This window comes from Oncorhynchus mykiss, chromosome 14, assembly GCF_057628025.1.
Source record: "Oncorhynchus mykiss isolate SJ-2025 chromosome 14, ASM5762802v1, whole genome shotgun sequence".
Classification (NCBI taxonomy): Eukaryota; Metazoa; Chordata; class Actinopteri; order Salmoniformes; family Salmonidae; genus Oncorhynchus; species Oncorhynchus mykiss.
The window spans coordinates 17253636-17280997 of record NC_143035.1 but is presented as its reverse complement, the minus strand read 5'-3'; the positions used below and the strand labels follow the sequence as shown (position 1 = coordinate 17280997).

The 27362-nt window shown below is 41.8% G+C and overlaps 2 protein-coding genes and 1 long non-coding RNA gene across 3 annotated transcripts; all 3 read left to right on the top strand.

Moving 5' to 3' along the window:
* Window positions 1-408: 408 nt before the first annotated feature.
* Window positions 409-7992, top strand: LOC110488919 (alcohol dehydrogenase class-3). Its single transcript, XM_036943045.2, has 9 exons — window positions 409-467; window positions 1600-1701; window positions 2333-2474; window positions 4291-4378; window positions 5142-5361; window positions 5653-5913; window positions 7293-7428; window positions 7614-7752; window positions 7888-7992. The coding sequence occupies exons 1-9, from the start codon at window positions 450-452 to the stop codon at window positions 7910-7912; spliced, it is 1131 nt and encodes a 376-aa protein (XP_036798940.1). The 5' UTR covers window positions 409-449; the 3' UTR covers window positions 7913-7992.
* A 668-nt stretch (window positions 7993-8660) lies between these two features.
* On the top strand, window positions 8661-15547 carry eif4ea (eukaryotic translation initiation factor 4ea). The gene is made up of 7 exons (XM_021561385.3): window positions 8661-8790; window positions 9291-9391; window positions 10252-10347; window positions 10450-10513; window positions 11209-11322; window positions 11662-11801; window positions 11910-15547. Exons 1-7 carry the CDS (start codon window positions 8773-8775, stop codon window positions 12022-12024), a joined length of 648 nt encoding a protein of 215 aa, XP_021417060.2. The 5' UTR covers window positions 8661-8772; the 3' UTR covers window positions 12025-15547.
* A 9997-nt stretch (window positions 15548-25544) lies between these two features.
* Window positions 25545-26955, top strand: LOC118938700 (uncharacterized). Its single transcript, XR_005035943.2, has 2 exons — window positions 25545-25625; window positions 26078-26955. It is a non-coding gene; the product is annotated as an uncharacterized LOC118938700 (long non-coding RNA).
* The last annotated feature ends 407 nt before the right edge of the window (window positions 26956-27362 follow it).

Sequence of the window (27362 nt, the reverse complement as noted above, 5' to 3'; positions counted from 1 at the left end):
ATACTCCACAGTGAGGAAATTACATTGCGGTGTCAAATGTCAATGCCTCACTTCAGGGGTCGATATCCATGTTCAGTTTGTGTGCATGATGCCCTTTATGTGAGTACTATCTGTAGAGAGGCCAAGGCTTTTTTGGCGCAGCTAGGTGGGTAGTCATCGTCCCCCCCCCCCCCCCATAAACCTACATGGTTGCTGGTTCAAGAACACCCCTTCACAAATGGACAGTGTGATCTACTGTATAATAAGGTTTGCTATAATTGGATAATACCCTCCAATAAATGCCAGGATCGTGTGCATTCACTGCATATGCGGTTGGCTGAGGATTTCATGGGTTTCCACAAATCATGGAACACATCGTCATGGACGCCAACACCTATCCTGATTGGTCGAGACGGTAGTTCTTGAACTGCCACTGCAACCAACCCTTTCTCTCGTGCCGAAGAAAGAACATGGAGGCAGCTGGGAAGGTAAGCTCAAAGTATATGAAAAATCAACATTGTATACGTTTACATTTTGCGCTTTTAAAATGTGCAATGTTAACATTTGTGCCGTTGAAACGACATTAAAGCGTGTATTTTGCTCGCAAAGACATATTTTGAATGTACATTGACCTGGCCGTAGAAGTTCCACGTATAGTCAGCGAGAGATTCAAATAAACATTGTGAAGTTAGTCTGTTTCATTTTAAGCGGATGTGAATCAAGTTAAACTACCGTTATGCAATTAGAGGGGTCATGGGCTTTGAATTAATCTAGGTAGGCAATAGCCGACTTAACTCCACTATTTACGATGGAGTTGTGGGCGGACTGGATCTCCGATGTCACATACAATTAAGTTATGAAAAACTTGATTTCAGCACCCGAAGATAGCCCGCAATTGAACCATAATATGGATTTACAGTAGACGTTCAATATGACGATTCACGTCTCCAACTCAGTCATCAAGTTTTCTGACGACAAAACAGTGTTAGGCCTGATTCAAGCTTCAAGTTCATCGGTGTGCACATCACTGACTACCTCATGAAGCTAGTTGAGAGAATGCCAAGAGTGTGAAAAGCTGTCATCAAGGCAAAGGGTGGCTACTTTGAAAAACCTTAAATATAAAGTATATTTTAATAGGTTATGGCCTAATGATTTTATTTCAATTGACTGATTTCCTTATATGAACTGTAACTCAGTAAAACCAATGAAATTGTTCCTTGTTGCATTTATATTTTTGTTCAGTATACTACAATTTATTATGGGTATTTTTGTGACCATAACTAAAATAGAGTGTAGTAGAGACCACTTCTTTTTGCCTCGGGACGGTAACATCAGCTAGAATCACAAACGGTTCATTGCTGTTTCAAGTTGTCTCATGTTTGAACCAGTCCCCTCCAGATTAAACTAGAGATTGTATACTGGCTTTAGTAGGCCTGGCTCTAGACTACAGATTAAAGTCCATCCAACTGCTAAGAGGCCCAGTCACTGCACATTCCATCTTCTATCACTGACCACCCTCCTCTCTTCAACTGCACTCACCACAGACCCCAATCAATCTTCCAAATTCATATTTTCTGTGTATGAAGTTGACTGTTGACACATTGAGCTTCTCTCTTCCAGGTGATCAAGTGCAAGGCAGCAGTAGCTTGGGAGGCTGGGAAACCTCTGTCCATTGAGGAGGTGGAGGTGGCCCCACCAAAGGCCAACGAAGTGCGCATCAAGGTAACCCTTCCCTTTGCCAAAGATGTCTAAGACTAATGCACTCGTATTGTACTTGCATTACATGTCCAGCAACAACATAACCAACAACCTCATCCTGTAGTAGACGGCTGTATCTTTGGTTTGTGTGTGTGATACAATATATATTCCTAGAACCATGTCAGTGAGCACTCGCTCTGTAAAACATAACATACTGTTTGATGCAGGCTGCTCTTAGACAGGGATGAACTGTTCAGCAGCTGGAATACCGTGGGGAGCTGCTTGTGTTTCCCTGTCTCCCGGCCCAAATAGATTCAGTGGGCCAGCTGTGAGGAAGTCATCTTTGGAATATGTTCAACAGGGCCTATCTGGCCCAGTGTTTAGACTAGAGAGCGTCATTTATGGTATACTCTATAAGCATTTTACCACATTCCTCTAATAGCTAGCCGCCTGTCTTGCACCATTTAGACAACCATGTGATAGTTTCTATGATCAACATAGCAGGTGCAGTTGTTGGTATTGTACTGTAGGGAATAGTCCTGGTGGGTTGAGATGTGGTTCAACAATTAGGGATGTTTTAGGCTAGTTGGCACACGTCCTTCATAGCCTACTGGGTGTGATGGATGAATTAACTAATGGCAATGTTGTCTTTCAGGTCTTTGCGACAGGGGTTTGTCACACAGATGCCTTCACCTTGAGTGGCAGCGACCCTGAGGGACTTTTCCCTGTCATCCTGGGTCATGAGGGTGCCGGGACAGTCGAAAGCGTAGGAGAGGGAGTCACCAAGTTCAAACCAGGTGAGGGACTGTGAATATCAACAAATGTATTATCCCTAAAACAGCGGTTAGAGCATTGGACCAGTAACCGAAAGGTCGCTGGTTCAAATTCCCGAGCCGACAAGGTGAAAAATCTGTCTGTGTACTTGAGAAAGACACTTAACCCTAATTTGCACCGGGGCGCCATACTACTATGGCTGACCCTGTCAACAACACATTTCACTGCACCTATAGTGTATTCATACCCCTTGACTCATTCCACATTTTGTTGTGTTACAGCCTGAATTAAAAATGGATTTAACAGTGGGTCTTTCTGGGTAAATCTCTAAAAGCTTTGCACACCTGGATTGTACATTATTTTTCAAAAAAGTATTTTAAGCTCTGTCAAGTTGGTTGTTGATCATTGCTAGACAGCCATTTTCAAGTCTTGCTATAGATTTTCAAGCTGATTTAAGTCAAAACTGTAACTTGTCCACTCAGGAACAATCAATGTAGTCTTGGTAACAAACTCCATTTTATATTTGTCCGTGTGTTTTAAGATCTTGTCCTGCTGAAAGATGAATTTGTCTCCTAGTGTCTGTTGGAAAGAGTTGTTTTAGCATAAAGATAAACGGAATAGAGCTAAGCACAGGCAACATCTTAGAGGAAAACCTGGCTTTATGCTAAAACAACTCCCTAGTACTTCGCCGATAACGAGCATACCCATAACATGATGCAGCCACCACCATGCTTGAAAATATGAAGAGTGGTACTCTGTGATGTGTTTTCTTGGACTTGCCCCAAGTATAACGCTTTGTATTCAGAACAAATATTTCTTTGCCACATTTTTGTAGTGTTACTTTAGTGCCTTTTTGCAAACAGGATGCATGTTTTGGAATATATTTATTATGTATAGGCTTCCTTTTCACTCTATTTAGATTAGTAGTGTGGAGTAACTGCAATGTTGTTGATCCATCCTTAGGAGAAAACTATCATAGCCATTAAACTCTGTAACTGTTTTAAAGTCACCGTTGGCTTTCTGGTGAAATCCCTGAGCGGTTTCTTTCCTCTCCGGCAACTGAGTTAGAGGACGCCTGTATCTTTGTAGTGACTGGGTGTATAGATACACCATCTGAAGTGTAATTAATAACTTAACCATGCTCAAAGGGATATTCAATGTTTCCTTTTAAAATGTTTACCCATCTACCAAAAAGTGCCCTTCTTTGCGAGGCATTGGAAAACCTACCTGGTCTTTGTGGCTGAATCTGTGTTTGAAATTCACTGCTCGGCTGAGGGATTTTACAATTATCTGTATGTGTTGGGTACAGAGATGAGGTAGTCATTCAAAAATCAAGTTAAACAATATTATTATGAGTCCTTGCACCTTATTATGTGACTTGTTAAGCACATTTTTATTCCTGAACTTATTTAGGCTTGCCATAACTAAGGGTTGAATACTTATTTACTCAATACATTTCATCTTTTCATTTTTGCTAGCTTGTAAACATGTCGAAAAACATATTTCCATTTTGACATGATGGGGTATTGTGTGTGTGTGTGTGTGTGTGTGTCTAAGCCAGTGACACAAAATCTACATGTATTTCCTTTTAAATTCAGGCTGTAACACAACAAAATGTGGAAAAAGTCAAGGGCTGCGAATACTTTCTGAAGGCTCTGTATCTGGTGTATGTGACAATACATGATATTTTATTTTAGGCCAGAACTAACATGCCAGAATCAACTAATACCAGGACTTGATCAGTTGAATCGGATGATCAGTCGAATCAGATGTTTAGGTACTGGGCTGGAATTAAATTATGTTTGAATGAAATCACTAAAAGTCATTTTTATCTCCTAGGTGACACCGTCATCCCATTGTATGTGCCGCAGTGTGGTGAGTGCAAATTCTGCAAAAACCCCAAGACCAACCTCTGCGGGAAGATCAGGTAACTAGAAGGGAATCTGGCCTGTCAATAGTGCAGGATGAGTCCATTATAGCTTGGAAGGTTGAGGACAAGCTCATTCTATTTTCAAAGTCAGCCAGGTAGGCAGTGAAGGACTGAGCATATCTGTAATGACAGTTAGAATAATCTCAGATATAATAGGACCGTATGCTACTCCAGTCTTGGGATTGAAATAGCTGCTGTGCGGGCGAAGAAGTAACCAGTGTTGCGAACACCAACATTGCAACTTAAACCAAATTCTGTCAGGCAGAGGTCTGAAATAGCCCCTGAAATAGTTGACAAAAATGTTTCACTCGGGGGGGCCCCCATTCAGCATTGGGGAACATCCTGCGCGCGTGCGCACACACCACGTCTATTTCTATGGGCACAAGCCCATGACAGAAACAGTTTACCCCCCTATTGGTGGAGAGAATTTTGCAGGTTTAAAGCTTGTTTCCTGCAATTCTACGTGTTTTGTCATGGGGGCGCAAAGTTCTTTTTTTTCCACGTCTAATGTGTATTCATGTGATATTTGGGTGACAATTGCTACAATATCTGTGGGCTAAAAAAACTAAATAAAACAAGGTTAGCTGACATGGGCCAGTTGATCTGGACATTTCGGACAAGTTATAATTAGCCCTCTAAGCTATGCAATGACTAACATGACAAGATCAACAGATGATGTACTACCCAATTTCGAAATTGCACCGTGTGCATTATACTATTGCAACTGGCTGTTACTGATAATCATTCGCCCCCTCTCCAGAATGACCCAAGGCCGGGGTCTGATGCCTGACAACACCTCGCGGTTCACCTGCAAGGGCAAGCAGCTGTTCCACTTCATGGGGACCAGCACCTTCTCTGAGTACACAGTGGTGGCCGACATATCGGTGGCCAAGGTGGATGAGAAGGCTCCCCTGGACAAGGTGTGCTTGCTGGGCTGCGGCATCTCCACGGGCTACGGAGCTGCCCTCAACACTGCCAAGGTTGGTGGGAGACGCCAGGCTGCAAAACAAAGTACCTAGTCTAGAAGTGGAAAGCACAAGCCATGAGTTACAGCTTTGTGTCATTTGGTTGTATCACTTTGTTTTCTATCCTCTGTAAATTAACTTTCCACTCATGCAAATACTTAGTTAATATGTCCACTGGTTTCAAATTTAGGAAAGCAAATGAATAGGCAATGATCATAATAACACACATCAGACACTAAAATTGTATGACATTGTTTTACTGACAAAAGCCATTCTGTAACTCTTGCGTTCCCAACCTACCTCCAGGTTGAGCCTGGCTCCACTTGTGCCATTTTCGGCCTGGGCGCCATCGGCCTTGCCGTCATCATGGGCTGCAAGGTTGCCGGGGCGACCAGGATAATCGGCGTGGACATAAACCCAGACAAGTTTGACAAGGGCAAAGAGTTTGGGGCCACCGAGTTGGTGAACCCCAAGGACCACAGCAAGCCCATCCAGGAGGTGCTGGTGGAGATGACCGACGGGGGGGTGGACTACTCCTTTGAATGCATCGGCAACGTGGCTATTATGGTAAGACTGTCCATTTAATAAAGTGAATAATGTCACATTAATAAATTATTTTGCTATCTCTCAATTCAATTATCTTATGTCTCTTCCTTCACCAGAGAATACTTTTTTCAAACGATATGAACAGAAAATATTTTATATTTGTATGGAACAATAAAACTGAGAATATTTTTATAAAATATATTACTGATTTCAAAAGGGTGGGCTAAAACTGACTAATTTAAAAGCCCTGGATGTGACCTTGAGGGTGTCCTGGATACAGAAACTATATTCCAATCCAAACTGGATTTCAGCTAAATTAACTAAATGCGACATTCTGATTTTCACACACAACCTCCTACCTTTTCTTAAAGATTTCTCTACCAAAACAACAGTATTTTTAGCAGTGCATCTCCATTCCTCCAGGAGGCAATAAAAGCATGGTTACAGTTACAATTCTATCTACGTGAAAACCCTGAGGAAATTCTTCAGCAACTTATTTGGTACAACACAAATATTGAAATTGATGGACAACCACTTTGTTGGCAACCTTTTATTGAAAAACACATTTATTTTCTAAATGACATTGTGGACAAGGATGGAACGTTGCTTGATTTTGGAACATTGTGTCGAACCTATGGGGATATTTAAACAAGTCATGTATGCTGAGTTGGTGTCTGCTATACCCCCCACATGGAAGGTTAAGATGAAGATGGAAAATCACAACATAACTGTGTGCCGTCCCTGCTACAGGTTCAAGGCTGGCTTTCCCATCACTCCATCAAGCAACATATTAACCCTCAGCTTATCATCTTTGGTGACCTCAATGTCCATAGGTATTCAATTAACAACACCATATTTTCTGCTAGGTAAAATATGAATATCCAAAACAACCAACCTTTTTTAAACAATTTGTTAAGACACCGATTCATCCATGAATGTACAATTTACTATTAGAAATCAGAAAATTCAACAGCATCAAAGAAAGTGGGAGTGTTGGTTAACTCTTTAGGCATATTTATTTGACTAAGTTGACTAGAGTTCTATTGAACAATGTTAATTAAAGCAAATATACTGTGTAATTATAGGGCAAAATGTTCCATATGCCATGGAATGTAAGCTAACAATAATTTGTCCTCATTTCTTTTTGTATTAGGCTACACCATGGCATTGTTGTATTGTGTCTGTCTATTGTTATGTACATTGTCCTCAGTTCTTATGGTTGTCTAACAAAATAAAGACACTCTCCAACACTATGGAAGGTGTTATACTCTTCACCACCAGAGGTCACTGTAGGGGATACTTCAGGCTTGGACCACAACCCCAAAATACATGTCACTTTGCTAAGCAGATGAGTATTTAGGGAATCCAATCTTCTGATGATGGTCAATTGGTTGTTTCAGAGGGCAGCTCTGGAGGCGTGCCACAAAGGCTGGGGCGAGAGCATCATCATCGGGGTGGCCGGCGCAGGGCAGGAGATCTCCACACGTCCGTTCCAGCTGGTTACCGGCCGTGTGTGGAGGGGCACAGCATTTGGAGGTTAATGTCATGGATGATTTTCATAAGGAACCTTGCCTTTTTTGACGTAAATGTATTTTACTCTGTAAAGTCACCTATGTTTTGGATAAATATGTAGTTATGAGACTTTTTTTTATGGAAGTATGATAATGCAGTAAGGTAATGCATAGATTCCTCCATTATGTTTTCCTGTTCCTTTGTCCCAGGCTGGAAGAGTGTGGATAGCGTCCCCAAACTAGTGACTGACTACATGAACAAGAAGCTGAAGGTGGATGAGTTTGTAACCCACACCTTGCCCTTTGACCAGATCAATGAGGGCTTTGACCTCATGCATGCTGGAAAGAGGTAAATAGATCAGGTGTTGCATCATATTACATCAGTGTGATGTTAGTTTATAAAAATATATACTTCCAACACAAAGTATATTAAAGGCTTTTAAATCTGTATGCTAATCACCGTATTTTAATGTGTCCTTTACAGTATCCGTACCGTCTTGAAGTTCTGAAGTGCCTCCCTGCCATGTTGAGCATCACATTCACCTTCAGGCCTTTATAAAACAATCACCTTTCATACACTGTAGCACTTAACCCTGTGCACTTAATGTCATTCAACTTTCAGAATTAGCTCTCCAGTCCAGTTGCATACATATGTAGCTCTGTCCATGTCAATTAGGATCAATAAAACATTTCAAAAAAAGCAATAGTCCTCTCTTGTGTTTTCTTTACAGTTTTTGAAATGAAATGTGCCATAGGTACCGGCTATAACTTTGAAAAAATATATTTTTCTGGATGACTCAGAAATTGGACAAAGGACTTTCCAGACTAAAGCTCAACCATTTAATCCTATTGAAGTCTGGCAATCATCCAGAGCTCCACAACCAAATGGTTTACTTATGCGACATTGATTTGAATGATCATGGATGCATCATTGAAAGAGACTTAACAGGTAAATATGATGGAGCAAAACAACTTAGGCACTATTTTGAGCAGAGTATTGGCATGTTTTGATATTGACTGATGCAGTAAGATTGTCACTGAGTCACCCTGGTATCAAAGCATATGAAAATGCATGCACTGATTAATGGAGACTAAATAAAATGTCTGCATTGTGTACTGATGAAGTGGTAATAAAATAGGTGGGTAAATGCCTTAAACTAGTGTAAAAATAAAACGATAAACAAAATAAATAGTGGTCATAGACTTAATTACTGTACTTTCCAAGTGCTCCAAGCAAATTTGAAGTTGGAAGAGCTCACATCTGAGCATGCGCAGTTAGGTTTACCATACTTGGTTGTCATGTTGGAAAACGCAATCCAATCCGCTTTTATGTTTCACATTACAGAATTGTGAATCCGATAATCAGAAGATGGCGACAGCTGAGTCGGTGAGGGATTGCATTAACTCTACATTTTGTAAGATAATGGGCAGTTTTCGGTTACAGTTATACTCAAATATATAACGTGATATATTAGCTAGTGATGCAAATGTATGGTGGGTGTTGCTGCGAGTGCACGACCACCGCAAATGTGAGAATGATTGTTGGAATGTTCGACTCTTCGAGGGCTCCTAAGTGAACCACGAGCTGTCGCTAGCTAATCGATTGTGCATGCTGGAGTTGGGGATATAGCAAGTTACAAGACGTCTCAATGTTAGTCACTATACCTTCATAAGTATTGAAGGTTAAAAAGATCCATGCCCAGCAGTGTCAACCGTTAACAGTACTACTAACAGGCATGATCGCCACCGCCCCTTCAAGAAAGGTGGCTAGCGAGTTGACCTTCTTGGTGCGTTCCAGGGATAAGTTGCACCAGTTGGGAGTAACAATTTAAAAGGTTTATCTCAAATGCTAGGTCGCTTTTTGAGATCTCTTCCCCATCTCTCCAGGAATCAAGTTTGAATCCCCCTAATTCCGAGGCGAAAAAAAGTGAAACTGGTCAAGAAATTGTAAATCCTGAAGATTACATCAAACATCCACTACAAAATAGGTAAGTACTATAGCTGCTTAACCTAGCTAGTTCCACATGAAAATACACAACTAACTATATCCATTGGGATATCAGTATCCACTAGTGTTAATGCCTGACTATAGTTTATACCAGTCTTGTCAGGCATGGGTTAAAATATTACAGGAAGCACTGTATATCCCTAAAAGTGTACTGTGGCGCTTATCTGCACCATTATCCACAGATCACTTGCCCCGTTACCACAAGGTTGCAGGTTCAAGTACTGCTCATCTTATTATATGCCATTTAACAGACATGAGTGAATGCATTTTACATATGGGTGGCCCCAGCGGGAATCAAACCCACAACCTTTGGCATTGCAAGCTCCATGCTCTACCAGCCACACAGGACCAACATCTTCCCCCTCAATCGCTACACAATGTGTAAGAAACGTACATAGTAAACTGAAAACTGTCAAGGTTGACGTGGAGTGTGTTTTGCCTGATGCATTGTCAATATACGCTTATAGGCTATAGACAGGTTGGTTGTTAAGCAACAAAACTGACGCATTTGCAACTGTGGGGCAAAACTGAGGGTTGGCTTAGAATGTTGACATGTAAACTATATTTAGTCTGCAAATGTTCATTGAAAATATAAATACATTTGCACAATAAGCTCTTATCTTTCAAATACATTGTTGTTGGTTAGCTAGCTAGTGAATTCTTGCCATATTAGCATTGCCAGGAAATCAGTCTAAACACCTGTTGTTAGATATCTGACCGTTCAGAATCATAACCAATCATGGCCTCCGGCCACATTGATGCTCACACATTATTTTTGTGACGTCAGCCAATCCATCTATAGTGTTGACACAAAATCGTCGAATTTTGTTTGCTATGCAGATGGGCTCTGTGGTTCTTTAAGAATGACAAAACGAAAACCTGGCAAGCAAACCTCCGTCTCATCTCCAAGTTTGACACAGTGGAAGACTTCTGGGCGTAAGTATTTTATTGTAGAAAGTCACCTGCAACATCTTACATATATTCAGACTCTGAGTGTCTTACTGCGTCACTACTGTGCCTGTCCTCCTGTTTTCCCAGTCTGTATAATCACATCCAACTATCAAGTAACTTGATCTCCGGCTGTGACTACTCACTTTTCAAGGTAAGGATGATTTTTCCCTATCTGTAATCTCACACATGCTCCTTTTTCATCCATACCCATTTCTACATCCATAACAGCACATTTTTGTTGAGGTTGTGGCCAGTAGCAGCAACCGATGAAATTGTCCATAAAACAATTATGTTAATTCACAAATTCAGTTGAGTTATTGACTTGCACAGTGCCTTTTAGGCAGAGGGCTACACTGTGACAGGGAGTTGTCACATCTCCCAAGGTCTCGTTTCAGCCTGTGGCTTTAGCTTTCACTGCAAGGGTTATGACCCCACCCAAGGAGGTCAGTCTGCCCTAAATAGACCACTCCTCTGACTGTTAAACAGCCTCTATCAGTCATAATTCAATGTCATGATCTTATACTAGTATTGGTTGGCTGCTTTTCACGTCAGTCAGCTTTAATTTCCATTCCTTATGTCGAACTAGATTTCCAGTTTTAGGTTTCATCTATTCCTCTTAAGTAACAACCAAACGAACCGAGTTGTTCTTGGCTTAATCCCTTTATCTGAAAACAAGTTTAATCCAAAGCTCATCTATCATGTAGTATCAAGTTCTGCAAACAAAACAAGCAAATGTCGGGGCTCATCTTTGCAGACAAGCAACCCCTGACCTTTAAAGGCAAAAAAAAAGTAATGAATTGAACTTTGCCCTTTAACCCCTGAGCCTGGTCTGTTTTTGTGCTGCAGGATGGTATCGAGCCCATGTGGGAGGACGAGAGGAACAAGCGTGGTGGCAGGTGGCTCATCACACTTTCCAAACAGCAGCGCAGGGCCGACCTCGACCGCTTCTGGCTGGAAACGGTTAGTACCCCATCCCTACAGGTCTGATTACACGCACAAAGGGCATAACTACACAAAGATGTATTAACTATTTGTATGTAACCCTACTCTGTACAAGTTGGTGTATCTATCTCATGTTAAGTGTGTGGGACATAACTCTGCTATCTAGTGGCCTGTCTCTCACTCACACAGACATACACACACACACACACACACACACAATATATATTCACACAGCCTTTTTCCCAGAAGTACACATCTACAAGTGCATTACTTGGACATGCAATATATGTCTCAAAGTTGATTATGTCTAGCTGTCATTAAAGTATTAAAACATCTGGCTGTCCATGTGCATTTCAGCTCCTGTGCCTAGTGGGCGAAGCCTTCGATGACCACAGTGATGATGTATGCGGGGCAGTAGTTAACATCCGAACGAAAGGAGACAAACTTGCGATTTGGACAACAGACTACGAAAACAAGGATGCTATTACACACATAGGGTGAGCCGGCGTCGCTATACCATTTAGTTAGCCCTGAAAGATGTTGACCATCTCTTGTTTTTATCCATATCCAGATATTTTTACTAGACTGTATTTTCCCTCCTCTAGACAAGGGTGGAAGGAGAGGTTAGGCGTGCCACACAAGGTGATCATCGGATATCAATCACACGCTGACACTGCCACCAAGAGTGGTTCCACCACCAAGAACAAGTTTGTTGTCTAAGGAGTTGTTTTTTTTGGTTGTTTTTCCTTTCCGTTTCCATGGCGTTTGTTGAAATGCTGTTGCGAAGTTTAATCTGCTACCCAATTGAAACCAAAGCTTCAACACAGACGATTGCCTTTATTCAATGAATTGCAATATGATTTCACGACAAAATTTGCCCTTTGCCCTCAAAATTTTCCCCTCATATTTGCCTTGAAACAAACCTATACCTTCGATGAAGGGTGGGAATAACCATGAGAATTGAAATACCCCCCAAAAAGTTATCCATGTTCCTTTTTTTAATGCGCCATTTCCGTTTTATTACTGAGGATATACTAGGAGGCTTTTTGTTGATATATTTTATGTTTAACAGCATCACACTCGTAGCTGCCAGGGATTTGTCTGTGTTTTCGGGACTCCTAATTCCAAACTGTAAAAAAAAATATATAAAAAATATATATATATTAGTACCTGTCAAAAGTTTGGACACCTACTCATTCAAGGGTTTTTCTATATTTTTACTATTTTCTACATTGTAAAATAATAGTGTAGATATCAACTATAAAATAACACATACGGAATCATGTAGTAACCAAAAAAGTGTTAAACAAATCAAAATATATTTTATATTTAAGATTCTTCAAAGTAGCCTTGATGACAGCTTTGCATACTCTTGGCATTCTCTCAACCAGCTTCATGCTTTTTTTCATCTGGAATGCAGTCTTGAAGGAGTTCCCACAAATGCTGAGCACTATAATGCATTTTCTGAATGTAAAATTGCTTTCAGTGTAAACTTAAACAGCAAAAAACAAATAAGGATGTAGAAAATATAAAATGTGTTTTTTATTTATTTAATATAATCTATCAGTCATCAAAATAATTGCTGAACTGTCAGGAGAATGATAAAAATTCCCAACTCATTCCAAACCATCTCAATTGGGTTGAGGTCAGGTGATTGTGGAAGCCAGATCATCTGATTCAGCACTCCATCACTCTCCTTGGTCAAATAGCCCTTACACAGCCTGGAGGTGTGTTGGGTCATTGTCTTGTTGAAAAACAAATGATAGTCCCACTAAGCGCAAACCAGATAGGATGGCGTATTGCTGCAGAATGTTGTCGTAGCCCTGCTGGTTAAGTGTGCCTTGAATTCTTAATAAATCACTGACTGTCACCAGCAAAGCACTGTCACACCACCTCGTCCATGCTTCACGGTGGGAACCACACAGGCAAAGAAAATCTGTTCACCTACACTTTGTCTCACAAAGACACAGCGGTTGGATAAAAAAATCTCAAATTTGGACTCATCAGACAAAAGGACAGATTTCCACCGGTCTAATGTCCATTGCTTGTGTTTCTTGGCCCAAGCAAGTCTGTTCTTCTGTTTGGCGAAGGCCTGATTCACACAGTCTCCTCTGAACAGTTGATGTTGAGATGTGTCTGTTACTTGAACTCTGTGAAGCATTTATTTGGGCAGCAATTTCTGAGGCTGTTAGCTAAGGAACTTATCCTCTGCAGCAGAGGTAACTCTGGGTCTTCCTTTCCTGTGGCGGTCCTCATGAGAGCCAGTTTAATCATAGTGCTTGATGGTTTTTGCGACTGCACTTAAAGACACTTTCAAAGTTCTTGATATTTTCCGGATTGACTGACCGTCTTAAAGTAATGATGGACTGTCATTTCTCTTTGCTTATTTGAGCTTTTCTTGCCATAATATGGACTTGGTCTTTTACCAAATAGCCCTATCGTCTGTATACCACCCTTGACACAACACAACTGATTGGCTCAAATGCATTAAGGAGGAAATAAATTCTACAAATGAACTTTAACAAAGCACACCAGTTAATTGAAATGCATTCCAGGTAACTACATCATGAAGCTGGTTGAGAGAATGCCATGAGTGTGCAAAGCTGTCATCAAGGCAAAGGGTGGCTACTTTGAAGAATCTCAAATGTAAATGATATTTTTTGGGTTATTACATGATTCCATATGTTATTTCATAGTTTTGATGTCTTCACTATTATTCTACAATGTAGAAAATAGTAGAAATACAGAACCCCTGGAATGAGTAGGTGTGTCCAAACTTTAGACTGGTAGTGTATGTGTAAAATGTAGAGAGAGATCTACATTGTCGGAATATAAACATAAGTCGCAATATAATATAATCTTTGAGAACTAACAATTATCAAAATAAACACTGAACAGTCAGGGGAATTTAAAATTCCCAAAACAATTTATCAGTATTTAAGTTTGAGCAGAATAAGACCGTATTAGCCATGGCAAAATGCATAGAATTGTAGTTTGTTCTTTAACTGCTAAATGTTCTCTCGGGTCCATAGCAAAATGTTTAGAATTGGAAGAAATTAACTTTAAAACTGCAAAAATGTAAACCAAAAAACATCCATATTGGGGGCCTAAAATGTTTACTAAATTCAGCAGCACTGACCACGCCCCCTTTCCAAGCCCACCACCTAAGCTCCTTTTTCATCCCAAAAAAGCGCAGCCAGGGTTATCTTTTTGCCAAATGTAGTTTGTTTTACCAGATCTAAAGAAGTGCTGTAGTTTCCTCCATTGAATCTCAGTTCATTATTTTCAATTGGTTTAGCCTTAAAGTGGTGAAAGTTGACCGATACTATAGTTTTGCTTTCAGTAAAATGTTCACAACTTTTGGTATTGCAGATCTATTTAGTGTTATTTTTTTATTTCTCTCACAATATTGTATTCTTCATGTAAACCTGTATTGTTTTTTAAAAACATTTTCTAAGCGCATCAAGATGCTTTAATAAAGTGTATGTTAAACTGTACTTGTATTCATTGGAGGTGTATAAGGTGTAACTGAATGCCTTGCTTTGGCACCTTGTCCTGCTCCTATGAACACGGTACAAAAAAACATGACTGTAAATACATGTATGTTGTCTTGAAGCTGGAAATTGAGAGATCATTCTGTTTAAATGGATGTTGATGCCCGTAGTCTTGTTCAAAACTACTGTTTCAGAGAAGCTTTCTTCATCTGTATCAAGTCCCACCAGACTCATTCACAGTGCAATTGTATGCCTAAAAAAGGTGATAAAGGTATTTGATTTATTTTCCATGAGCCATTCAAAAGAGCACATCAAGATAAACCTCTTAATGATGCACTCCAGGATCTTAAGCACAAAAAAAATGTTTAACATGTCATTTGAATTCGAATCGTAACAAATCACCCAAATATATATTTTTTTTTGCAGGGTGTAATATAAGATATGGATGACTTGGTGCACAATTTGACATACTACACAAAAAACAGGGACCACTTTTAGCTCCTCAGCACCACTTTCAAAACTACTGTCTGGCTGAATTTATACTGAAGTTTCAGAGTGCGTTGTTCATTCTCATTTTCATGCAAGTATTCTAAAATCCGCAAAAGGAAAATGTGGATTTTCCCACCAGTGGTTGTTTCTACAAAACAGACTTGCTGTGGATAAAAGTCCATGCGTGATGATGTAGTGCACACAAAATTTACTCTTTCGCTTAAGTTTTCATTTACCAAATAAAAATCTGCTGCTCCTTTCTGATGTGTGGATGTACTGCAATACCTGAGATTTCTTGGTAGCCCTGATGAACACCTATAATTAATGACAAGCCATTTCCTTCCACAAAACATGTCTTTAATCATTTCTGATATCTGACCAATTGAGAACAGACCAGAAGAGCGACTATGGTGTTAATCCGTGTGAACTTGTTTAATAAAGCTATAGAGGGCAACCTTTTATGTACGTTTAACTGTAACCACCCGAAGTCATCCAGCTAGTTTAAGTTTTCCTTTTTGTTTGCAGATTAGCCAATAGTGTATAAAATATAGACTATGAAACATTCAGAATCTTTGAAATGTTATCCACATGCTGCCCAATTATGATATTTGTTTCACTCATTTATCTTTTGACCAATCAGATCAGTTCTGAAAAATATCTGTCAAAATACCAATTAGTGGAAAAAATCTGACTTTGGCTACCTGTGTAAACGCAGGCTTAGATCTGAATGTTGTGTGGCCATGCATTACACTTTTTTAAACTGTGATTTGAGATCCATCACACATTTCTGGGCTTGCATGTAATGCCGGGTGGACACGACACGACTTTCAAAGTCCTAACATCGCTGAGCATCTCGCATTAAACAACCGTCTTTCCTGTAGTTTTTTGTCTTGCCAACGTAGTGATGTGTGCACTTAACAATCTGGCACAGACAGGATGTCACACACTATAAGATTCTTGATTGATTGTGAGGATTCTCCATATCTCGCTGACTCGTGAAAACAGTGATGCTCCTCTGTCAGACATTCACACTTGGCATACAGACTTGAAATATCTAGCCAACATTTTGAATTGAATAACATTGCTTGTGAACTTCATAGCTGTAACGTTTCGACGCTTTGGGTAAAGGCAAGTACAAACGCGTAGTCATAGTTTGAGAGTACACCAGGCGTGGGCAAATGGCGGCCTGCGGACGCAGTCGAGGTCTCAACTTACTGTTGCGAGTTAGAGCAGTAGAATACACAGGGTGCAATTTTGAAATAGTGGTTGTGCATCAGTAGTTTTTATCTTGTCAGCCACTGACAGTCACTCAATTAGCCCATGTTAGCTAAAACGTTTTTAGGAGATTGGTAAATTAGTCTAGCGGCCAGCTATCAAAACTTGTTGTAGGCCTAATCATTGTCAAATTACCGACTGGGGGGTTCCCCATTGATTTTGTTAGTCACTTTCACTCAGATATCATATAAACAATGTGTATAATTGCAGGAAATTAGCTTTAAAACTACTAATTTCCCTCTCTGCCGAGTAGAATTACATGAAATCAGTTATAAAACTACTAAATCTTCTCTCCACCCCATGTCAAAATGAGTAGAATTGCATGAAAAAAAGGATGTCTCTGCTGTCAAGGGGGGGATCGCACATTTCTATTGCTCACCAAGTAGGGGAGCAGGGGGTTTGGGGTGTGGTATGGATGTGGGTATGCAGACCCGCAAGCCACTGCGGCCCCTCATTATGAGTTGAGGTTTTTTGTGGCCCAGACCATTAAAGTTGCCCATCCCTGGTCTTCACATTCTGCGTGATGCGAAACAACGTCATCAACTCACTGGCTTTTCTCTGGCGAGCTCTCATTGACTGTTGCTGACCATCGTTCTCAAATCTTGTCACTGCACATCTCACACTACAGGAGTACTGCAGATTTTGTGCTGATAAAATCAAACATATTTGAAAATATTGGGACATCTGGGACTGCTCAAATGCTCTGACCCTCTCACATAAAACGACTGTTGGTGATGTAGGCAAAGACATGGGGATATTGTCTCCAATATCCCAAACTGTCTGGGACGGCTAAATCGGAGCCAAAATCGTGTAGTGTACAGCCAACTTAAATCCTAACGTCGGACGTAAACTCCGACCAAGACGTCGTAGGTCGCATAATGTGAGCGGGTGAAAGATGTGCGATTATGGGTCTTGCATTGTCCCAATCCGCATCTTAGGTCCCAATTATTTTTCTGACATGCCAGAAATGTTTGTTGTATCTTGTGTAGTGGGGTGGTACTACTGGGGTACTACGATGCGACATGCAACTTGTACAGGCCGGCCACAACACATCTGGAAAGCACAGGACAGGGAGGGGTCTAGACAGGTCTCAATGTGAGCACACCGGCCGCAGACTTCAGGATGACAAGATCTGAGCCCCCCCCCCCACACACACACACACACACCGCGAAACAGCGCCCCTCTGTCTTACTGTATGTGTCCCATGTTCAGTGGGGCAAAAAAGTATTTAGTCAGCCACCAATTGTGCAAGTTCTCCCACTTAAAAAGATGAGAGAGAACTGTAATTTTCATCATAGGTACACTTCAACTATGACAAACAAAATGAGGAAAAAAAATCCAGAAAATCACATTGTAGGATTTTTAATGAATTTATTTGCAAATTATGGTGGAAAATAAGTATTTGGTCAATAACAAAAGTTTATCTCAATACTTTGTTATATACCCTTTGTTGGCAATGACAGAGGTCAAATGTTTTCTGTAAGTCTTCACAAGGTTTTCACACACTGTTGCTGGTATTTTGGCCCATTCCTCCATACAGATCTCCTCTAGAGCAGTGATGTTTTGGGGCTGTTGCTGGGCAACACGGACTTTCAACTCCCTCCAAAGATTTTCTATGGGGTTGAGATCTGGAGACTGGCTAGGCCACTCCAGGACCTTGAAATGCTTCTTACGAAGCCACTCCTTCGTTGCCCGGGCGGTGTGTTTGGGATCATTGTCATGCTGAAAGACCCAGCCACGTTTCATCTTCAATGCCCTTGCTGATGGTAGGCTTTGTTACTTTGGTCCCAGCTCTCTGCAGGTCATTCACTAGGTCCCCCCGTGTGGTTCTGGGATTTTTGCTCACCGTTCTCACTGATTTGCTCACTGATCATTTTGACCCCACGGGGTGAGATCTTGCGTGGAGCCCCAGATCGAGGGAGATTATCAGTGGTCTTATATGTCTTCCATTTCCTAATAATTGCTCCCACAGTTGATTTCTTCAAACCAAGCTGCTTACCTATTGTAGATTCAGTCTTCCTAGCCTGGTGCAGGTCTACAATTTTGTTTCTGGTGTCCTTTGACCGCTCTTTGGTCTTGGCCATAGTGGAGTTTGGAGTGTGACTGTTTGAGGTTGTGGACAGGTGTCTTTTATACTGATAATAATACAGGTAACGAGTGGAGGACAGAAGAGCCTCTTAAAGAAGAAGTTACAGGTCTGTGAGAGCCAGAAATCTTGCTTGTTGGTAGGTGACCAAATACTTATTTTCCACCATAATTTGTAAATAAATACATTTTTCTAATTTTGTCTGTCATAGTTGAAGTGTACCTATGATGCAAATTACAGGCCTCTCTCATCTTTTTAAGTGGGAGAACTTGCACAATTGGTGGCTGACTAAATACTTTTTTGCCCCACTGTATCTGATGCTGTCTGGCCAAAAAAGAGTATAACACACCATACTCCTTTTGGCCAGACAGCATCAAACCCATTGGCTACACAGAGGGACATCAGAGACTGTAACGTTCTTTGCTTCACGGAAACATGGCTCACTGGAGAGACGCTATCCGAGGCGGTGCAGCCAGCGGGTTTCTCCATGCATCGCGCCGACAGAAACAAACATCTTTCTGGTAAGAAGAGGGGCGGGGGCGTATGCCTTATGGCTAACGAGACATGGTGTGATGAAAGAAACATACAGGAACTCAAATCCTTCTGTTCACCTGATTTAGAATTCCTCACAATCAAATGTAGACCGCATTATCTACCAAGAGAATTCTCTTCGATTATAATCACAGCCGTATATATCCCCCCCCCCCCAAGCAGACACATCGATGGCTCTGAACTAACTTTATTTGACTCTTTGCAAACTGGAATCCATTTATCCGGAGGCTGCATTCATTGTAGCTGGGGATTTTAACAAAGCTAATCTGAAAACAAGACTCCCTAAATTTTATCAGCATATCGATTGCGCAACCAGGGCTGGAAAAACCTTGGATCATTGTTACTCTAACTTCCGCGACGCATATAAGGCCCTGCCCCGCCCTCCTTTCGGAAAAGCTGACCACAACTCCATTTTGTTGATCCCTGCCTACAGACAGAAACTAAAACAAGAGGCTCCCACGCTGAGGTCTGTCCAACGCTGGTCCGACCAAGCTGACTCCACACTCCAAGACTGCTTCCATCACGTGGACTGGGACATGTTTCGTATTGCGTCAGATAACAATATTGACCAATACGCTGATTCGGTGTGCGAGTTCATTAGAACGTGCGTTGAAGATGTCGTTCCCATAGCAACGATTAAAACATTCCCTAACCAGAAACCGTGGATTGATGGCAGCATTCGCGTGAAACTGAAAGCGCGAACCACTGCTTTTAATCAGGGCAAGGTGACTGGTAACATGACCGAATACAAACAGTGCAGCTATTCCCTCCGCAAGGCTATCAAACAAGCTAAGCGTCAGTACAGAGACAAAGTAGAATCTCAATTCAACGGCTCAGACACAAGAGGCATGTGGCAGGGTCTACAGTCAATCACAGACTACAAGAAGCCCAGTCACGGACCAGGATGTCCTGCTCCCAGGCAGACTAAATAACTTTTTTGCCCGCTATGAGGACAATACAGTGCCACTGACACGGCCTGCAACGAAAACATGCGGACTCTCCTTCACTGCAGCCGAGGTGAGTAAGACATTTAAACGTGTTAACCCTCGCAAGGCTGCAGGCCCAGACGGCATCCCCAGCCGCGCCCTCAGAGCATGCGCAGACCAGCTGGCCGGTGTGTTTACGGACATATTCAATCAATCCCTATACCAGTCTGCTGTTCCCACATGCTTCAAGAGGGCCACCATTGTTCCTGTTCCCAAGAAAGCTAAGGTAACTGAGCTAAACGACTACCGCCCCGTAGCACTCACTTCCGTCATCATGAAGTGCTTTGAGAGACTAGTCAAGGACCATATCACCTCCACCCTACCCGACACCCTAGACCCACTCCAATTTGCTAACCGCCCAAATAGGTCCACAGACGATGCAATCTCAACCACACTGCACACTGCCCTAACCCATCTGGACAAGAGGAATACCTATGTGAGAATGCTGTTCATCGACTACAGCTCGGCATTCAACACCATAGTACCCTCCAAGCTCGTCATCAAGCTCGAGACCCTGGGTCTCGACCCCGCCCTGTGCAACTGGGTACTGGACTTCCTGACGGGCCGCCCCCAGGTGGTGAGGGTAGGCAACAACATCTCCACCCCGCTGATCCTCAACACTGGGGCCCCACAAGGGTGCGTTCTGAGCCCTCTCCTGTACTCCCTGTTCACCCACGACTGCGTGGCCAGGCACGCCTCCAACTCAATCATCAAGTTTGCGGACGACACAACAGTGGTAGGCTTGATTACCAACAACGACGAGACAGCCTACAGGGAGGAGGTGAGGGCCCTCAGAGTGTGGTGTCAGGAAAATAACCTCACACTCAACGTCAACAAAACTAAGGAGATGATTGTGGACTTCAGGAAACAGCAGAGGGAACACCCCCCTATCCACATCGATGGAACAGTAGTGGAGAGGGTAGCAAGTTTTAAGTTCCTCGGCATACACATCACAGACAAACTGAATTGGTCCACTCACACAGACAGCATCGTGAAGAGGAGGCTGAAGAAATTCGGTTTGTCACCAAAAGCACTCACAAACTTCTACAGATGCACAATCGAGAGCATCCTGGCGGGCTGTATCACCGCCTGGTACGGCAACTGCTCCGCCCACAACCGTAAGGCTTTCCAGAGGGTAGTGAGGTCTGCACAACGCATCACCGGGGGCAAACTACCTGCCCTCTAGGACACCTACACCACCCGATGTTACAGGAAGGCCATAAAGATCATCAAGGACATCAACCACCCGAGCCACTGCCTGTTCACCCCGCTATCATCCAGAAGGCGAGGTCAGTACAGGTGCATCAAAGCTTGGACCGAGAGACTGAAAAACAGCTTCTATCTCAAGGCCATCAGACTGTTAAACAGCCACCACTAACATTGAGTGGCTGCTGCCAACACACTGACATTGACACTGATTCAACTCCAGCCACTTTAATAATGGGAATTGATGGGAAATGATGTAAATATATCACTAGCCACTTTAAACAATGCTACCTTATATAATGTTACTTACCCTACATTATCCATCTCATATGCATACGTATATACTGTACTCTATATCATCGACTGCATCCTTATGTAATACATGTATCACTAGCCACTTTAACTATGCCACTTTGTTTACATACTCACCTCATGTATATACTGTACTCGATACCATCTACTGTATCCTGCCTATGCTGCTCTGTACCATCACTCATTCATATATCATTATGTACATATTCTTTATCCCCTTACACTGTGTATAAGACAGTAGTTTTGGCATTGTTAGTTAGATTACTTGTTGGTTATTACCGCATTGTCGGAACTAGAAGCACAAGCATTTCGCTACACTCGCATTAACATCTGCTAACCATGTGATTGTGACAAATAAAATTTGATTTGATTTGATGTCCTCTGCCTCGATAACGATGGTAGTATTATCAGCAGCACCTGTCTTTTAATAAATAAATGTATATTGTATCCCCCTAGATTCTAAGGGCATTACATTACATGTCAAACCTATCAAATGCCTTGATTGAGCGGAGCTCCATTAGTGCTCAGCAGATTAGTATCGTAGGTGCAACATTGGACCGGTATGTCGATTTTGTGTATATAGCGCACTTCTGACAACAATGACTTTTTTCCCCCCAAGGTTTTGCCTCCAGGTTTTCTTCAATTCTCTGCAATGTTGCAAACTAGCATACAGAACAACTTTCTGCAAAATGTGTCCTTCCCAGTCTGAAAACAGTGACAAAAATAACACGTAGCACCAATGGACATGTTCCCCAAGAGTTGTATTTCATTTAGCACCCCTCTAGGTATAAAACAAAATATATAAAACAATTATTTGACACCGTTGTGTTCTTTCCATAGAGAGGTAATACCAGACGTTTTCGTGAGAAGACCGATTTTCAAGATATCTCCTGGTCTGACAAACGCGGTAGATTGAGATGTACCCCATGCAAAAAAATAGATATCTCTAGCTTAAAAAGACAGATTTATTATTTTTTAAATTATGCTTTAAATGGACTGAACTATCTGGCAACTCATCATGAGGGTACGCAGACCCACAAGCAGTGGCAGTGGCTTGTGGGTCTGCGTACCCACATCCACACATTTATTCTATTAGACACCTTAATAAATACTTTTAAATTCAATTTCCTTAGATATTAGTTTTTTGAGATTGCTAATGTTACTGTCCCCCACTACAACAAAAATACTTAAATACATTTAATTTTGTCCTTGAAGCATTTGATTGAAATACTGTACAATTCCATTCATTCTTATGGAGGACTGCCCCTATTGGGTAGTGCCAATATGGCCGACCACTGGCTTAAAAGCCTCTCAATGGCCAATACATAGCATAAACAAGCCAACATCAATGGTTGAAACCTGCTATAAATGAGTAGAAGTCAGAGTAAGCGGGCCAGTGTAGTCTGTCTTTGCCAAGGCAGCTTACCTTCTCCCATGAGGGAGAAGGCACTGTATATATATATATATATATATATATATATATATATATATAATACTGTATAATACTTTCCCATGTTATTTCCGTCATCCACATGGAGGCAGTATGGGCCTGTAGTGCCAAATAGTGTCCACTTGCCAAAATATGTCCACACTGGCGTCACAATGGGATTTGATGAGCTGTTAGCGTCTGTTGCTATATCAACGGCTAACTCCATCTGTGTACTCTTCCAGCTTGTATGACTTTCCATTGTGAAGACTTGCTTTGAAAAAAGTAAATTAGGATTCCAATCACAGACTGTCTCCATTTCCACTGACGCACCTGGGAAAGAGATATCTGTAAATAGCAGCTGGAGTGCATTTTATTTTTTCAGTCCCACTTTTCAATTTCCCCCCATTGCCTTAGGCAACTATCAACTTCCTGCTAGGGCAACTTGTGTACCGCGTACCAAGGGGGACAGAGAGAGAGTCAAGCATTGCACTGCTCTCCAAGCAATTTTTTTAAAATTCTATGTGTCGATTGAACACAGATGAGTTCTAACCCCATGCACTTAACACACTATCCAGGCATGCTCAACATAAGAGGCTCCAAGTAGTTATAGTCTAGCTGTCCTCAAGAGGTGTGCCTAAGTCCCCTTCTGGCTCCCATGTAAGGGGACCTGCCTTGCTGTTCGAGAGTGAGATGTTCAGTCCCACTATGCTTTGGCTTGTCTCGGTAGACTGGATTGAAGTGGCCCAGAGGGTCACTAGACTTACTGTTGTCCAAGACATAGCTGGCAGTTTCTCACCGTTTCTCATAGCTTCTCACAGCTGTAATGATCTCAGCCTGTTTCACTCTCATTGTGGGATGACAAACGCACATCTACTTGTTAATCTTGTAACTGAGACGTCTGGTTCTGGGACCTACATTTACATGTAATGGATGGGCTTGGCAGAAAATAAGGCAGTTTCTAAAATTATAGGCTTGGGTTTATGCTAATTGCGCACGCACGCATGCACACACGCACACACAGGCCTATATACACACAGAGACAAGCTCTTAAAGTTTAAAAAGTGTTTGACCTCCAAAGAAACAAATAACTAATGCATTTCCGTTCAAGGAGTGGTGGAGAGTTTATATTGCCCCAAATCCCTAGACAGAGAGTTCATAGCTCTGTGTTTTTTGCTCTGTTTCTCTCAGTTTTTTCTCTCTCTCTGTTTCTCTGTTTCTCTCTCTCTCTGCTTCTCTCTCTGTTTCTCCCACTCTCTTCTCAGCGTCTCTCTCTCTCTCTCCCTGTTTCTCTCTATCTATTCTTTCTATGTTTTTCTCTCTTTCTCTCTGTCTGTTTTTCTCACTCTCTGCTTCTCTATCTATTCTCTGCCTGTTTCTCTCTCTCTTGGTTGGTTTCCCGTTCTTCTCTCCTCTGTTCTCTCTCTTCTGTCCTCTGTTCTCTCTCTTTTCTCTCTCTGTCAGTTTCTCTTTCTCTGTTTCTCTCTCCCTCCCACCTCCCTCTCTTCCTCTCCATCTATAACTGTACAGATGTGTGCATTAACTAGCCCAGATCAGATGTCAGGGGCATGCAGTTACTTAGTTAATTGAGCCTCCATCAGTGTCTGCAGACAGTAACTGCCTGGTACCATGGTGTGGAAGGCTGAAAGCCAACTATCCCCGGGCGTGAGATATATTCCCCAAAGCCTCCCCTATCATCCATCTTTGAGTCCCATCCCACAGTCAGAATTTTCTGACCCACTTTTACACTGGTGATGTTTGAAGGTGCTTCATATTTATGTAACTGGGTAGAACCGTTGCCCTAATGTGACCGCACCCTTGTTAGTCTGCTAGTGCCAGGCATATGTGATTGTTAATTAAGGGCGTGATGGTTAATTATGGGCATGATTGTTAATTAAGCCATCTTGTTTGTGTCATTCAGCGGATCCCCTTACTATGTGCAGGATGGCGTGCCTTGGGAGGACGGGTGTGGCGACCGTGACCTCTGGTACAAGTTCCCCTTCTCCCATGGCACGCCTCCCTAGGTATGTAATTTGTGTGTTGGCCAGAAACATAATAAATTGATTGACGATTGAATGCCTATGTCAAATCAAATCAAATCACATTTTATTGGTCACGTGTTCAGCAAATGTTATGGCGGGTGTAGTGAAATGCTTGTGTTTCTAGCACCTGTCACACCCTGACTTTAGAGAGCCTTTTTATTTCTCTATTTGGTTAGGTCAGGGTGTGATTTGGGTGGGCATTCTAGTTTTCTATTTCTTTGTTGGCCGGTTATTGTTTTCGATCAGAGGCAGCTGTCAATCGTTGTCTCTGATTGGGAATCATACTTAGGCAGCCTGTTTTCCACCCTAGTTTGTGGGATCTTGTTTTTGCACAGTTATTAGGTAGCCTGCAGTACGTTACGTTTGTGTATTCATTTGTTGTTTTGTTGGTGTTCGTCTTAATACAGAAAGATGTACGCTTACCACGCAGCGCCTTGGTCTCCTTCTAACGACGTACGTAACAGCTCCAACTAAATCTAACAAATATCTAACAATTTCACAACATATACACAGTAGACAAAAATCAGAGTAAAGGAATGGAATTAAGAATATATAAATGGACGATCAATGTCAGAGCGGTATAGACTAAGACACAGCAGAATATAATAGAACACAGTATATACACATGAGATGAGTAATGAAAATATTATTAAAGTGACTTGTGTTTTATTTGTTAAGGTGGCAAGTAATTTCAAGTCTATGCATATAGGTAGCAGCCTCTAATGTGCTAGTGATGGCTATTTAACAGTCTGATGGCCTTGTGATAGAAGCTGTTTTTCAGTCTCTCTGTCCCAGCTTTGATGCACCTGTACTGACCTCGCCTTCTGGATGATAGCGGGGTGAACAGGCAGTGGCTTGGGTGGTTGTTGTCCTTGATGATCTGTTTATCCTTCCTGTAACATTAGGTGCTGTAAGAGTCCTGGAGGACAGGTAGTTTGGGCAGACCGCATCACATTGGGCAGACCGTATCACCCTCTGGATAGCCCTGCGGTTACGGGCGGTGCCTTTGCCGTACCAGGCGGGGATACAGCCCGAAGATGGTGTCTATGAGAAGCTTTCACTGAGTTGCTTGAGTAATTAAGATTGTAAATAAAACATATATTTCTGACCTGATCATTCCAGTGCTCCACTCCCTGATGTAAAGAACCTATGTATTTAGATTAGTCCCGAAGACCTCACATGTACAAAATATGGTATAGTATGGCAATAGGAATAGATATTTTACGTGTATATCCCCCACGTTACATTTATATCAGGTCATGCCTGGGATGAGGCGGTGAAAATGCTTTCTGTACATCCCCCTGATCTTCAACAGACGCGGTCAGATATCTAGTCTAGATAGTGGTGGTGTTTCATGTCCAGCACATAGTAGGTCAATGTATTTAGATTATGTGTTGGAAGTTGGAACATATGGGAGAAGTCTAGAGATCACTAGGATAGCTTATGTTCCCATTGGTGTAAATGTATGGCCCTAGCCTACACGATGCCATGAAAGCTGAACATGATGTTTAATGGGAAAAAAATCAGTTTAAAGAATTGCATTGTGTTTTGCCTTTTATTCTAGCCTACTACTGTGCACTAAATATTTCAAATGTTTTAGAAAGGTAACATAGCCCCTGTGTGTGTGTGGTGATGTACAATATACAGCATATAGGCTATAAACAGTTAGTGAGCACATTCTATGTACCTAGGTGTTGTTTCCAGTTACATACTCAAGGTAAACAGAAATCCAACAACAGTGTGTGTTATACATTTGTAATGGTATCAAAACAATTGTAATCCAGCTCTACAGTATTTGTGTTTTTTTTGTGTGTGTGTCTTAGTATCGATCCTTAAATGCTGTAATCCCTGTTTGGGACAATGGTCAGTGAGATTAGTGGGTGGTGGGTGGAGGGGGGGCATTTTAATTGCCCTTGACTGGCTGAAAGTAAATTAATTATTGATCGCCTTTTTCGCTCCTCTTCTGTACTTACATACCCTTACAAATCCTTTTATCTTCCCTCTGTGTAAATACATTTCCTCATTCCCCCCATCATTATGCAGGGAGGAAAGCCCATGGACCGCTAAACACCTCATTAGCTAAAATGGTGTTTATTTTCTGTTGCTGTTTTGCTACATTGAGGAGGCTTTGAAACGCACACTGAGCAGCTTCTTGGCTTCTCTCTTCTCCTCATCGCACTCCCTCTCCTT

What these genes read in the sequence shown, in the direction of transcription:
- eif4ea (XM_021561385.3), top strand. An exon ending in AAACATCCACTACAAAATAG is followed by an intron (nt 9,392 to 10,251) that starts GTAAGTACTATA and finishes TTTGCTATGCAG; the next exon opens with ATGGGCTCTGTGGTTCTTTA. An exon ending in ACCGCTTCTGGCTGGAAACG is followed by an intron (nt 11,323 to 11,661) that starts GTTAGTACCCCA and finishes TGTGCATTTCAG; the next exon opens with CTCCTGTGCCTAGTGGGCGA.
- LOC110488919 (XM_036943045.2), top strand. An exon ending in AGTCACCAAGTTCAAACCAG is followed by an intron (nt 2,475 to 4,290) that starts GTGAGGGACTGT and finishes TTTATCTCCTAG; the next exon opens with GTGACACCGTCATCCCATTG. An exon ending in AACCTCTGCGGGAAGATCAG is followed by an intron (nt 4,379 to 5,141) that starts GTAACTAGAAGG and finishes CCCCCTCTCCAG; the next exon opens with AATGACCCAAGGCCGGGGTC.